We start from the raw sequence: 13,501 nt of genomic DNA, 5'->3' as shown, positions 1-13,501 counted from the left end.
CGTTCTAACAGGGTCTATCGAGGCCTGCTCCCCTCCAGGCCCGGCGGTCTGCATGCCAGGGCTTAACAGATCAATCAACCTACTATTCTTCTCTCTGGCTCACTTTATACAACAGAGCTCAAAATGGGCCAGTGGGGCTGATTAGTTTGGGGATTAGTTAGGTCCTCTTACAAAACTGCCTCCTTTCCATGTGCTGAGGTTTAGAGGGGTACAGAACAAATCACTGCGGGTTCACGGACAAACTGCAGCCCAAAAAAAGAGGAAATAGGAAATTGAGGCTGGAAATTGTAACCGGCAGTATTTCTAAGGAATGTGGAACAAGACAGCTTTTCACCTCACACAGACAAACCCCATATTTCCGAGTCCCAGACCAGGAAGTGTTCCTAGGGCGCCCTGTGGCTGCATACCTGGGCTGCACCTTTCCATGAGCGCGAGGCTTCCTCCAGCTCTGTGAGAGGCCCGAGATCGGAGCTTTGGGAGCGGGCGTTGGCGCAGCGCTCCTGGGCCTGGGCAAGAGCCTCTGCCAGGCAGGACTGGGCCACAGGCTGGACCTTCTGTAAAGCCTGTGATAGAAACTGGAAATGGACCTGCATTACCGTGAGGAAGCATCGACCCAGCACCTGGAAAGAGACGACAGAGGTGACTGTTACAACATAGCCGATTCTTACAATGCTAGAGTGCCTCTGTCATGACGTTTGACACACCAAACAATATGGACGCCTGCAGGCTATGAAACAAACATGTATATCCACATGTATGAGAACACCTGGAGCATTCTCATCCTCCCACATGATACTCGATTATATTTTCGTCTGTTGGATAAACAAGATCGTGTTGTGTCATCTCCTCTTTCGAGAAAACATTTGTGCCACTTCTTTTGGTTCAATTTGCCACAAAACACAGCATAATAGTAAAACTGCACTGAAAACCCAACATTCAAGGTTGTGTCAAGAAGCAAAAATGAGTGTACATCTTTCAAAATAACTTTCCATGTGCATGTGTTTGCATTTATGATCAACTGCATGCAGATATCAAATATCTGAGAATGAGCACAGTGTGTATTTGTATTTGCAAGCCAAAGACAGACGGAGAACATACTGGATTGGAGCATGTCGCTGTGAAAGAGGGAAAGTTTGTCACTATAAACTTTAAGACTGTAGAAATAAACAGACAAAACTGGTCATCGGAGTAGAAACTCAGTTTCTCAGTAGAAGAAACAGTAGCATCCCGGGGGAAAGGGGAAACTACTACCGTCCTTTCCAAGTTATAGATTTGTGGTTTTTTAGTGTTCAATAGATTTTCTCCCTGTTGTCTCAGTCACAGCTTATTCAGTGTTTATCGCAGGTTTATCAAAACATGTATTTATCTAATCTAAAGAGTAGTTATAGTAATTCAATTGACTGGTAATTTCTAATGTAATCAAGAAGAAAAAAGTTGAATGTCCATGTATGTGTGTGTGTTTGTTTGGTGAGAGAATAGTCCAAACTTGGAGGCTGTTTGTTGTCCGGTTAGCAAAATAAGAGAAACGGGACACCACAGGCTCCACCATGGTCACAGGGTTTTCTTTTTCAGCTACCTGCTGAAAATATCTCAGGGGGGAGGCTGAGTTGTAAAGACAGAAATATGCTGCTGCTGCTGCTGTCTGATGGCAGACGGGAACAACAGGACGCAGCTACATTCATTCTTCAACACCACACTTCATGGAGACCAAAACCAAACTGTGGCATAAAACCTCAACTTGTTTTTATTACAACTATAACACAGGAAGTGATGGTAAATCTGTCGTCCTCTATGGAGCGTTTGATTCAAGACTGGAGCTTTGACACTGTGGAGAAACGATGACAAATCTCTTATGTGAATAAGCTAATAAAATAATTGCTAATGGTATCGGGCCCATCTTAAAAAACAGAACTTGAAAAAGTCAACGTCTTTTTGCCCTTCCACAAATTATCCTCTGAAGACCATGAACGTCTCGAGATATTACATTTTTTGTGCGTGAGGAAAGTCAAGGTATTACCAGAGTTAGTATGATATATCGCCTGGGGAACTTTTACAAGTAAACGTTGAGATACTTTGACAGAGAAAAGTTGGACCCGCTGCTGATGCTAGAGGAAAAGTCAGAGCACTGTGAAAGTTATCCGAAACAAATTCAATTTTAATACATCCAATAGCTGTCAAGATACGTTCAGTGAGGAGTGAAGTGGTGGAGCAATCGGCAGACAGACCGGCCGACACTGTCATCAGTACAGCCGTCCTGCAAGCGTTAGTAAACACCAGCTGTAAAATGAGTCTTTAAACTCAGACCTGTGGAGGGGTGATATACTTCTTATCCCTTCACCCACTCTGAGCTTTCTCTGGGAGGCTTCATAAACACAGATCCAGCGTGTGCACCAGATGAGAAATTCCTCCGCCCGCTGTTGACATTGGGCAGCTTATCAGAACTCAATCGCTCAACGACGACTTAGTGTGTATGCAAAGTCGACAAATAATAGATAACAGAAGATACATATAGCCCAGTAATGAAGCTTGGACACAATCCATGACACAGCCAAACAATCCAACTACAATCAACTGCAGTGAAACCCTAATGAAGACCATAACAACACTGATGATAAGATCAAACGCAACTCAAAGTGTAAGAAAGTCATCTACAATAACCAAGTGGGGGAAAGAATGAGGCCATGGCTACAGCACGAGATAATGGATAACACATGTGATTGGCTCTGCAGTATCCCACACAGTCATGGAAAATATGAGAAATAAGAGTGTAGCAGAGCCAAGATTTCTACGTTGGGCCCCTCTAAAGGCCCAAACAAGGCGAATTGTGAACCAATCAACATTTGTACTTCTATTTTCTGAGAACACCTGCACTGTACTACGAAAGTGCTGCGATCAAGACCTCTTCTAGAGACAGGGAGGGTGAGGCTGTTATAATAACCAGATGGTCTTGTCATGTTGCACCGCTGCCTGATCTGCAAATAAACCAAACAGTCTAGCATGGTTGGTTAAAGTCTCAAGTCTTTTGCTGGCTCACTCTCGCTTCTTTTTCCAATACTTTCTCTGGGTCTCTGCTTTTATACAATCACTCCAGGAAAACAAGAAGGTCATGATTGCCTTACCCCTGAATTTCCTCAGTTCCACTCTAACTGATTTAATGTGGGACTTGAGAGTCAGTGTGGACTGTATTCCATCAGCTGATCAAGCAGGTGTAAAACAATTTAAAATTATATCTCCTAGTTTGGTTTAAGTCTGGCTTTTCTTCTTCTTCTCTTCATGAGGCTAAAACGTACGGAGAACCTCTCTTTAGACTAACTCCTGTTAGTTCATTTTGTATTTTTCTATTGGTCTCTTTCCACAATACATAACTAAACCAAACAAGGAATAACTCCTCCAGCCAAATACATCACATGTTTCATGTAAACTAGATGAAGCCCTCATGTAATATGGCCAGATTTCATTAACAAACCAGTGACTGTATTGGAAAAAAAAAAAAAAAACACGCCACGGGTGTTTTTAACAGCTGAAGACAAAGGGATCATTTTTCCAAATGTGTTTCCAATGTGCAAGGGTCGGCTTGGAGAACCTATGCAGTCGCCTGACCAGAGCAGCCATGAAGGTTTCTCTGGTTGTGGAGACTTCTCTGTCTGCCTCTGGTCCTCACTCTGTGGTTTAAACTTACAAGCTCGGCAAACGGCCTCTAAACAAACCGTGACATTTTCATGCATATTTGGCAGTGGAGTCACTCTGGGCAGCCAGGGAGCCGGGCTCCGATTTGGAAAAAAGAAGTGGTTTGTTTTGCAGACTGCATTGACCTGAACTTCTGGGGGCTCTTGGTAAAAAAAAAATATAATAATAATAATAAAAAAGAAACAAGGAGAAGAAAGAGGAGAGGGAGACGTGAGCTCAGGAACACAAGGGGAAAAGCTTCACATACCACAACTCCCCAAACTCAGAAACGCATTTGGTTCGTTCTGAAGACCTCATAATACATCCAGCTGCCAAACAGCATTCCTCGACTCACGCAGACAAAGGAAAATCCCTTTTACAGTCACAAATACATCACATTGTAAGGGACAGACTCAATTAGCAGCAACTATTGCGCACTAGGTCTAAACAAGTTTGTGTGTGTGTGTATACGCAGAACCTTCTTGTACATAGTAGTATAGATATTAGTCAAAAAGCCATGGTCTACTTGAGTGAACACACACTATCCCATGGATGACTAGTCTCACAGCCTTTTGCGATTAAATCAATTATAGCTGCACATGGCAATATTTTTACCTTATCCTCTCCAGCTTTCGCTGATGTACTGATTGTTGAAACCCTCCTTCTATCAGTTTCTGTCCAGCTAATCGTTAGTAATTAATAATAATCTGTGACAGCCTTACAACAGTTAAAACATTCAAAAAACATTCAGTACTGTGAATACAAACGTCTTGTGGGATGACAATAATTCTCTTTCTGTGCCAGTTCACCTCACTATTTTTGGTTCATGTGTAACTTTACCAACATAATATTATTGTGTACGTGCAGCGTTTTCTCAAAGGTTAATACAACTAACACACTCAAATACCGCCATTGTAAGGTGAAGTATTAATGTGTTTCCTTCTGTGCTTTAACAAATGTACCCTTTATGCCCAGGGCCAGACAGCAAGTGTGAGCGCCAAGCCATGCGGTCTAAACTTTCACAGACTTGGGCTTCCTCTAATATTCATCTGTGCATATCCACAACCACAGAGAGTCAGATTTACTGACTGCGGTGCAAAAGTGTTTCCTGTTTTGGGCTCAGCCACATCCACTGAGGTCCTGCTGCCCCTCTAGTGTCTCGGCCACAACCATGTACTCGCTTACTGCTACATGCTAAAGGATTAAAGAAACACTAATAACTCCAAATATCTCTGCGTAACACTGGAGTGTTTCACCTAACAGAGTCACCTGTGGCTCACTGCTACAGAGTCACAAAAGTGGACAATTATTTTTTGTCCAAATCCTTACGTGCATTTCTAATTCGAACTAAGTGGCAGATATACATCGACAGGTGGAATGGAGACATTCAGGTATCGAAGAGGAATTTGACAAGGTAGGTAAAACTAGGGAATCTGAATGCAAGCATCCAAGCTTGAGGCAAGATGGAGGAAGACCATTAAAGTCCACCATGTTAACAATGTTTAATTGCAAAATTTTCCTTTGCATGTGGGGTTTGTCAATGCCCCACAGTATTTATTTTGTATACTGACAGTTGAAACTGTGAGTTTGTACCTGTGGACTTTGTTTTATCATCTTATCGCCTTTCATATATACAACAAACATTTATTGTTTGATTTTTTTTTTTTTTTGAGTGTACTTTTTGAATTTCTTTCTCCTTTGAAAAATGTAATTTGTGAACTAATAAAATTCCCGTAACTACTGACCTCAAGTCCCAATTTAATCACATCTAATTAACGGTAAGTCTCCATTTGCTGCCACAAGACAACAGTTAAAGGTGTCTTCTCCTAATTTGTGGTATAGCAATATATCCACACAGGGAGCTCTACAGGCCCACAACTGTGTATTAAATGGAATAAATGAGCAGACGCAGTAATCATAAGGATGGATGGGGTTTAGGCCGGGGCTGCTTGGGTGTGGTGTTCAGCTGAAAATACAGCTACTTGATGGCACCACATGAGATCCTGTCTATTAATGCAAAACCGTTTAAAATCCTGTAATTGAGATTTTATATCAGAACTATTAATTAATGATCATTACTTCTGAAAGGTAGAGCACCTCTCATTCTGAATCACCACATCCAGATCTTTTGCAGGAGCCCAACTCAGACCGCTGCTGTAACCCGAAATTCATCCATGTGTCAATTTCCAAGATAAAAGCGTCTCTGACACAGCCTGGCTTTAGTCGTAAGAGTGTTCAGGAGTTTCTATAACAACTCTTAAGATGACTTCACTATCAATACTGCTAGCAACTTCTATTTGCCACAAAGTCTGCTCATTCAATAATGTTCATGTTGTCATGTCTACTCTCTTGAACGAATGTATTTATACAAGATGTGACACAGTGCTGACGCAGGCTCTGTTTGTGTGAACAGCTTCAACCACGGATTAACCAGAATTAATGGTCAAACACAGGTGTGTGTGTGTGTATCCATCCATGACATTTAGAGGAAGCAAAAACTCTCTTGATTAATTAGGTGAGACAAAATACAAATCGACCAAAACTGTGTGAATGAGAAAGAGACTTATGAAAGGTACTTGAGACCAAGACCAGTTAATTCCTACATCAAAGCTTAGCCCTTTGGTTATTTAGTGCATCAGTCTGCAGATCCTCCCTTAAAACTCACAGGAAAAACATCTCAGCTACAATATTCACGTTTTACACATGAGCAAATTCAGAGCTGTGGTAAGATGGTGTGGTATTCAGGGTGACAAAAGATGACTTTTCTTCTCACATCCTCATTGTTTTTCACACCTCAGCCTAAGATCCCGACACCAGCTCAACACTGGCTGTTTGAGCCAGGAATCACTGATTCATGGAGCCAGCCTTTTGACACAGTGCAGCTAAGCATCTTAGCACTACTGCTAGAAGATGAGTCATGAGTAAATGAATTTGATAAAGTATGCAGTGCTTAACTATAGCGCCTCAGGTTGTGAGCTTAGCTAATTCTTTCCAGGAGAGCCAACAGTGGACTTTTATGTCAATATGTTTCTTATTTGGTCGCAGACATGAGACAGACGCTACACAATGTCACATGCTCATGTCTATAAACGAGTTCAACAAGTGGTTCGAGTGAGATGGTGTGTGAGCACCTACCTCCACATCCTGCAGGCTGAAGTCGTTCTGGTCTTTGAAGTTGGCAGCTCCGGCGCTCAGCTCCATCAGCATCTTGGCGATCTCAGGCTTTATTGCTGCAGTCAGCCTGCTGGCCGCCTCCATGACGTGTTCCTGCACGTCCTTCAGTTGCATAGCTGCTTTGGAATAGTGAGAGTTCCTGAACACACTGCTGAACAGGTCTGTGAGGAAGGCGCTGGCCCTGCAGAACACATTGAGGGCATCCAAGTACTTGGAGATGCCTTGCTGGATGTCTGCAACCGCGGTAGTGGTGCCAGAAGGAGGTGGGTGGCAGCTGCCAGGCATGCCCACCCCGGAGCCTATGGGCGAAGAAGCCGAGCAAGAGGAGGCCAAGGAGGCGCTCAGGGTCCGGCTCAGCTCAGGCATCTGGTACTGCTGGTGCTGTTGCACTTTCTGCTTGGACCCGCCGAGCAAAAAGCGACGCTTGTAGTCCATTTTACTTTCCTGCGCACTACAACAATACATAAGTGGTGCAACAGCACCGGAAGCTGTTGTTTTGCGTTTGTTTTTCTCCCACAAGTGCCCGTGTCCTCTTTACAAAAACACCAAACCAAACGTTCCAGAAACTGTTCCAAGTTACGTAAAAAGACAGCTCAAGGATTCCACCTGCCAGAGGCTCATCTCAGTGTGCCATGTAGAGAGGCGGCACAGACTCGGGTGAGGTCGGAGGGCGATCAAAAAGACTGTCAGGCTGAGTGAAATGCTTACATGCAGCCCTGCTGCAGATACGTCAGGCCCGGCTTAAAAACAGCACTGACACACCTCCAGATTCTCCGTTTCCAGCCTCAAACAAAATTATCATAATAGGGGAGGGAAAGTCGAAAACACTCTTTAATATATCTAAAGTGATACTACAGCCAAGTTTTAAAGTGCATTACCTTTCCTTCAGAATGGGGAGAAAAATCCTTCTTCATACAGTATATAGAGTATATACACATATGTATGTACATATATAAACCTATACCAGCCTGCACTATAGAAAGTAGAAAATCCTTTCAAAAGCTAAGAGGAAAAACGGATGCAAGGAAAGTGAGACACTGGTCAACAGCACGGAGGAACAATGACAGTAACAAAACAACACAAAAAAAAATAACTATGTAAATGCTGGAATCAGAGGTGGTGGTATGGGCTCTTCTTGTGCACTGGCTGGTAGAGGAGCTGTGGGAGGCGAAGGGCAGACAGATCCAGTCCGTCTCAAATCCTCTTCACAAAGCAGGACTCTGCAGGCAGTGAGCGAGCGGCCAGCTGATAGCTCTGTCTGCCTGTCTGAAGTCTCCAGCAGCTTCCTGGTTTCTCCCGTCTGCTGGCTGAGGTAGATATTACTCACCGCGGAAACAAGTGTGCTTCCAGATCTCGCCGTACTCCGCGGATGCAGATTAGAGCGACAAAAGCACAAATGTATCTGTAAGGCCTCTAGGTCATTTCCTAAGAGAGGAAAAGGGCAGAGACACAGAAGAGAAGGTCAACATCATGTCAAAGAGGAAGGATGAGCTTCGTTTCAACTGTTGAACTGTTACACCCCAAAATAAACTCGATTGGACTCTGCAGCTCCAAACATAACCAACAGACAGGCTTGTTACATGTTTGTAAGGCTTCAATTACAGGTTTGATAAGAAGCACATATGTTATGCAGAATAACTGGAACACAAACAGAATTGCTAAAGAATATATTTTATCTCAAACAGTAGGTCTCGCAATAATTCTCATTCAAGGACAAAAACCTAATTGGCCGATCACACTGAAAACAGAAGTGAGAAAGTTCAAAATAATTATTTCACAACACAAACATGTCTCTCGCATTCAATAACAGCTTCGGTCGTCTGAGAAATGAGATGCTTATATTTATGATAATTACTGTCCCACTTGAGAACACAAGACAAAACATGTTGGATCATGATCTGACCGGGTGTGTGTTCGGTCAGAACACTACATTTCCCTCTCTGTAAGGTGATCTGTGGTGCGCAGTCACAACCTGTCACAGTAGGAACAAAAGCTTTACTATCATAAATGTTACTGTCTGGATCTAAATGAGGTCTCCATCTTTGTACATAGATGAAAATATAACTGTATTCTGTCAAAAAATGCAAGATAAATACAGATTTCTCCCTTCTGGTTTCTATTTTTTTTCTCAAAATGTTGTATGAAATGTACTTGATGAACCTACTGTCGAGTTTTATGAGTTTGTCATTGTGTCTTTCAATGACAAACTCAAGTTTCTTCTTGTCAATTAAATGCTATATTTGTGCCAAACACATCCCATGTCCCCCGAGATTTTGTTCAGCTAGTTTTGCAAGTTAGTCCATTTTCTTATAAATCCTTGAGGATGAAACTGCTCTTAGTATTTTATCACAGTTCACTAGAACATTGCATTCTGCAGGTCACACAGAGTTTAATGTACAGAACCCTGTAGTCACTTTCTACCACATGATCTTTTGGTTCTGTTTCCATCAATTATTTAACAAAATGCATGATAACATTTATAAAGTATTTATACAAGAAAAGCATAAAATCTTCATAGTGACTAAGATCTAACATAAACTTAAACTGGCAATAGACAATGTGTTTGTTTTAACGCATCATTCTGAAGTAAATATTAATTGCACAGTGTTATGGCAGTAAAAAAATGACACCATCAACATATAGACTGGTTCCCTGTAAGTCTCGCTTCCACTATGCTATGCCAGTTTGTCTGCCACCGGGCTGGATTTTCCCTGGAAAAAGACAGATGATTTACAGCACAAAGGAATCTCGTCACCCGAAACAGGAAGAAGCATTGTTTTCTGTAGCCACTATTCCCAGATAACGATGGAACAACTGCAAGAACCGTGGAAACTTTAAACTGCGAAAGAAAAGAACGACGCGGACGGAGGAGGAGGACAGGATGGTGAAGAGGGAGAGTGACAGGCGACAAAATTTATTTGATTTGATTGATTTGAGAAAACAAGATTGGACGGACGGCCTGTCAGTCAATGGAGAGCAACAGTGTTATGTCAAAATGTGTTTCCCCGCTCATAAGTGTTTGCATTTCCTCTTACTAGTGGGGTTTGATACGTTTCAAAATCAGAATCCTTTCTACTAAATCAGCAAATCACAAAATTTGCCTACCAGTTACTATACTGTTTTTAACTCTGCCTTTTCATAGCACTAAGATCTGGGTTTCTAGGGCAAACTGTGACTCTCGCACTTATTTTTTGCTTTGGACAGAAGCAAGGCTGCTAGTGGTCGCCATTTTGCTAATGCTGTGTTTGCGTTATTCAACATCAAATGATTGTATTTGTCACTCACAGCTAATGCTTATTAAAGTCATGACTTGTGCTGTAAAATAAGCCTACATCCATGTGCTTGCTACACAACAACACCCCAACTATAAATTCTGTTATCCATAATATTTTGGGATGGATCAACTGTTGTAGCGACAGACACAAACTGTTATTTCCCTGCTCTGATCGGAAGAGGATCATATTTAGCCACATTTCTCTAAACTTGGTGGTAATATTATACGACCGTGGTTTAAAGTTGTACATTTCTAGACGATTACGAACACCATACCTCACGGAGAGCGTCTCTGAAAAGAATCTCTGGCAGTGTCTGGTTTTAGTAGAACACAGCTGCAGAGAGAAAATTCCTGCAAGAAGCCATTGTTGGAAGACACTGCGGGGCCTGTTGAGCTCCTCATAGTGGGAGTCACAATACTCTCATTCAATAGCAAAGCATTATGTGGCTTGTCCTTCTCCCTTTGGCCTTTTCACTTGATTACGGACATAATATTTTACATTGTCAACATCAAGGGGAATTTGGCTGCACATCTCTTTCAACAAGTAATCTGGAAAGCCAAAAGGTCAGCTGGTGAAAGCAGATTTTTCAGAAAGACACATGGCAGACCGAAACACATTTCGTGACATTTTTGAAAAAGGAAATAACACGACTACTGATCTGAAAGTATCTAAAAACGGAACATGCAAACTTTACAAAAAAAAAACTGCTTGTGTCAACAAATCTGACGGGAACTTGAAACAAAAACTACATTAAAAAACTTGAGCCAGAAAGTGATTTATTTGTCCTCTTTCCATTCCCATCCAAAAGAAGCACACATTGGAAAAAGTGAAAAGAGGTCCAAAATAACTAACAATATTCATCTAAGGTAAAAACTGAACTCTGGGGGAGAATCTGATCTTGTGTTCATAGGTATAGCTTTCAAAGAAAAACAGCCCATCACTAAATCCTGTGCCTTTGCTGCGTAGAGCCCGTCATTGATACACTCCTGATGATATTACACTCAATGGGACAACAAACATCAACATGAAAGACTAATCTGTTCGACACACAGCTCCCTACACAGCAGGCCTATCATTTTATGGAACATTCAGACTATGTTATCTCGTAGCACCATGCTGGAAGCTTCTGTGTTTTGGGATGAGTCAGGAAAAACAACTAGTGGAAAAAAAACAAAAAACAAAAAACAACACACACACACACACACACACACACACCATCACTATCCCGCCTGCTGTCATTGGACAGCTAGGCAGCTGCGTAATGGCCTTACATGCGTAGCTTCCCTCATGCATCCCCGCCAACATTCCCCCGACCTTCAAACCTCACTTCCTTTCACAAACACGGAGGGGTACGCCCGGCAAAAATCAGCCCGGCCTCATCTGTGCCTGGCTGTAAAGTGGAGAGACAGAGCCAAGGGAAACTAGTGACCTCCTCGTGAAGGGACAACAGAGACGTGCTTCACGCTTTTTAACCCTTACACTACAGGCAAATGTTTAATTTATAAGTTAAATACATTGCAAACAGGGGGTTAGAGTAACAGGGATTCTACCTTGCTCGTGGGCTCTGCGACAACAAGTGATTCCCAACCAGTGTTCCTCTAAACAAAGTCTGCAGAGTACCACAAAACAGAAGCTGCTGTTGACCACATCAATTATAAAACACATTAAAGGGTGACTGTCAGCTAAATGAGGTTAACACTTTAAGATCTATGTGTATACTGGGGATGAGATAAGCCAGATCCGAATCACCACAGACCTTGTTATATAGACAAATATCAGCAATGATGTGGCAGTTCCACATTCAATAGTTTGTTCTTTTCCAAAGCGATTATTCTAGTGTTTCCACTAGCTGATATGTTCATTTAGTCACAGCAGGCTGCTCTGATTGAAAAAACTTAGTTTCCATTGAGAAAAGCCTTTAGCACTGTCCTTTGCTCATCTTCAAATAAATATACTCCCTAGTTCTGACATAACTGATGCTGCCGCATCTACACTAAACTCCTGAGGAGCCACCATTGTTGTTTTTAACCAACCCATCATTTCTCTCGCTGGTTTTCACACCTAAACCACACCCTTAGCTGAAGTCTCTAGTTGCTAGTGCATAGCTTAAAGCCTGGCAAGACAGATTTTGAAGTTCACACCATCTTCCACCATTCAGCTGCCTTGCAAAGTCACATCTCTGCAGCACCATTTTTGTCATACATGTTACCTTTCTCAAAAACCTGCAGCTCTTGCAATTTGGACTTGGCCGCTTTGAAATTTTGATAATATTTCAATTATTAAATGCAGCCAGGCTTCTCAGCCCTTTAGCTACAATTGTGAATTTAAAAAAAAACACATGTTCTCCACACTGCACACAAAAACACACCATCAACTAGCAAACTGGGCTTTCTGTTAAGACGCATCTGCCAGGTGATCAGCACATGTAAACTGTCTACCCATTACTCAGGGGTAGTTTAAGGGCAGCTAACTAATGCAACAGTGCAGACCTCTAAATCCCAGGGATTACAGCCACAGAACCTGCCAGGTGGCCCGCAATGCATGCTAGTTGACACAGTTAATAGGATATTAGCTTTTGCGAGGTAAACAAGAAACCTGAGCTAGGTTAGCCTGAGGCTAACCACTCTAGTTCTCACACTTTCACACTGTTGGGTTACACTAAAAGGGAGCAGAATACAGTATGTGCATCCAGTTGCTTGAAAGAAGAGTTAAGAGGTCAGCGATCCCACTACAGATACTAAAACTTTGATTCGACGTGTACATTTCATAAAGTAATCACCGTTTGTTGTGCTGGTCCAGCAAAACGAATTAGGGCTGTATCATTATATCTTTCTTTCACTTGTCGTGTAGTTGTTACCACACTAACTTGGTTATTTCAATGCAGAATGAAGTGGAGGACCTGCTCACAGCTGGAAATAATTAGGAAGGTGGTTTGGAAGACTAAAATTGAAATATCTAATCCATAAAAATTTAGTTTTGTTGATAAACCTAATTAGCAGTGGTATTCTACAGTCACAGCTTAACCTCCGTTCACTAGCATACTTTCTTATTCGCCGATAGTAAAAACAAGCTGAAATATTTTGTATATTAAAAAGCTATGGAATGTGATTCTGGAAAAAGACGAGGGCATTGATTCTTTGGGAATTCAGACCAAATACAGACCCCAAGTGTCAGTAGCTGATGGCCTGGGAATGAGACTTAACGATCAACTATTCTCGATAATCACCTTCCTTACCTTTAAATATAAAAACTTAAAAATAAGACAATCTGCAGCAGTATATACTGCATGACATTAGTATGTAGTATGGTATAATTTTGTCTTTTCTGAGAGTCTTATGACTCCACTCTTCAGACTGAATAACAAAAGTAGGAACTGATTAAGTCCA

General features: G+C 41.9%; 1 protein-coding gene across 3 annotated transcripts in view; it reads right to left on the bottom strand.

The window, feature by feature from the left end:
* The window catches only part of LOC119017900 (granule associated Rac and RHOG effector protein 1-like), a 32,068-nt gene that overhangs the window by 11,119 nt on the left and 7,448 nt on the right, over positions 1-13,501 (bottom strand). For all 3 annotated transcript variants that reach the window (XM_037095055.1, XM_037095056.1, XM_037095057.1), the window contains exons 2-3: positions 6,802-8,265; positions 408-620 (exon numbers count right to left, since the gene is read on the bottom strand). In XM_037095055.1, coding sequence (XP_036950950.1) covers positions 408-620; positions 6,802-7,305 — 717 coding nt within the window. In that variant the 5' untranslated portion in view covers positions 7,306-8,265. The remainder of the gene's footprint in view (positions 1-407; positions 621-6,801; positions 8,266-13,501) is intronic.

Source organism: Acanthopagrus latus, chromosome 4 (assembly GCF_904848185.1).
Source record: "Acanthopagrus latus isolate v.2019 chromosome 4, fAcaLat1.1, whole genome shotgun sequence".
NCBI classification, from domain to species: Eukaryota; Metazoa; Chordata; class Actinopteri; order Spariformes; family Sparidae; genus Acanthopagrus; species Acanthopagrus latus.
The sequence above is the reverse complement of the archived record's forward strand: the minus strand, read 5'-3'. Positions and strand labels throughout refer to the sequence as shown.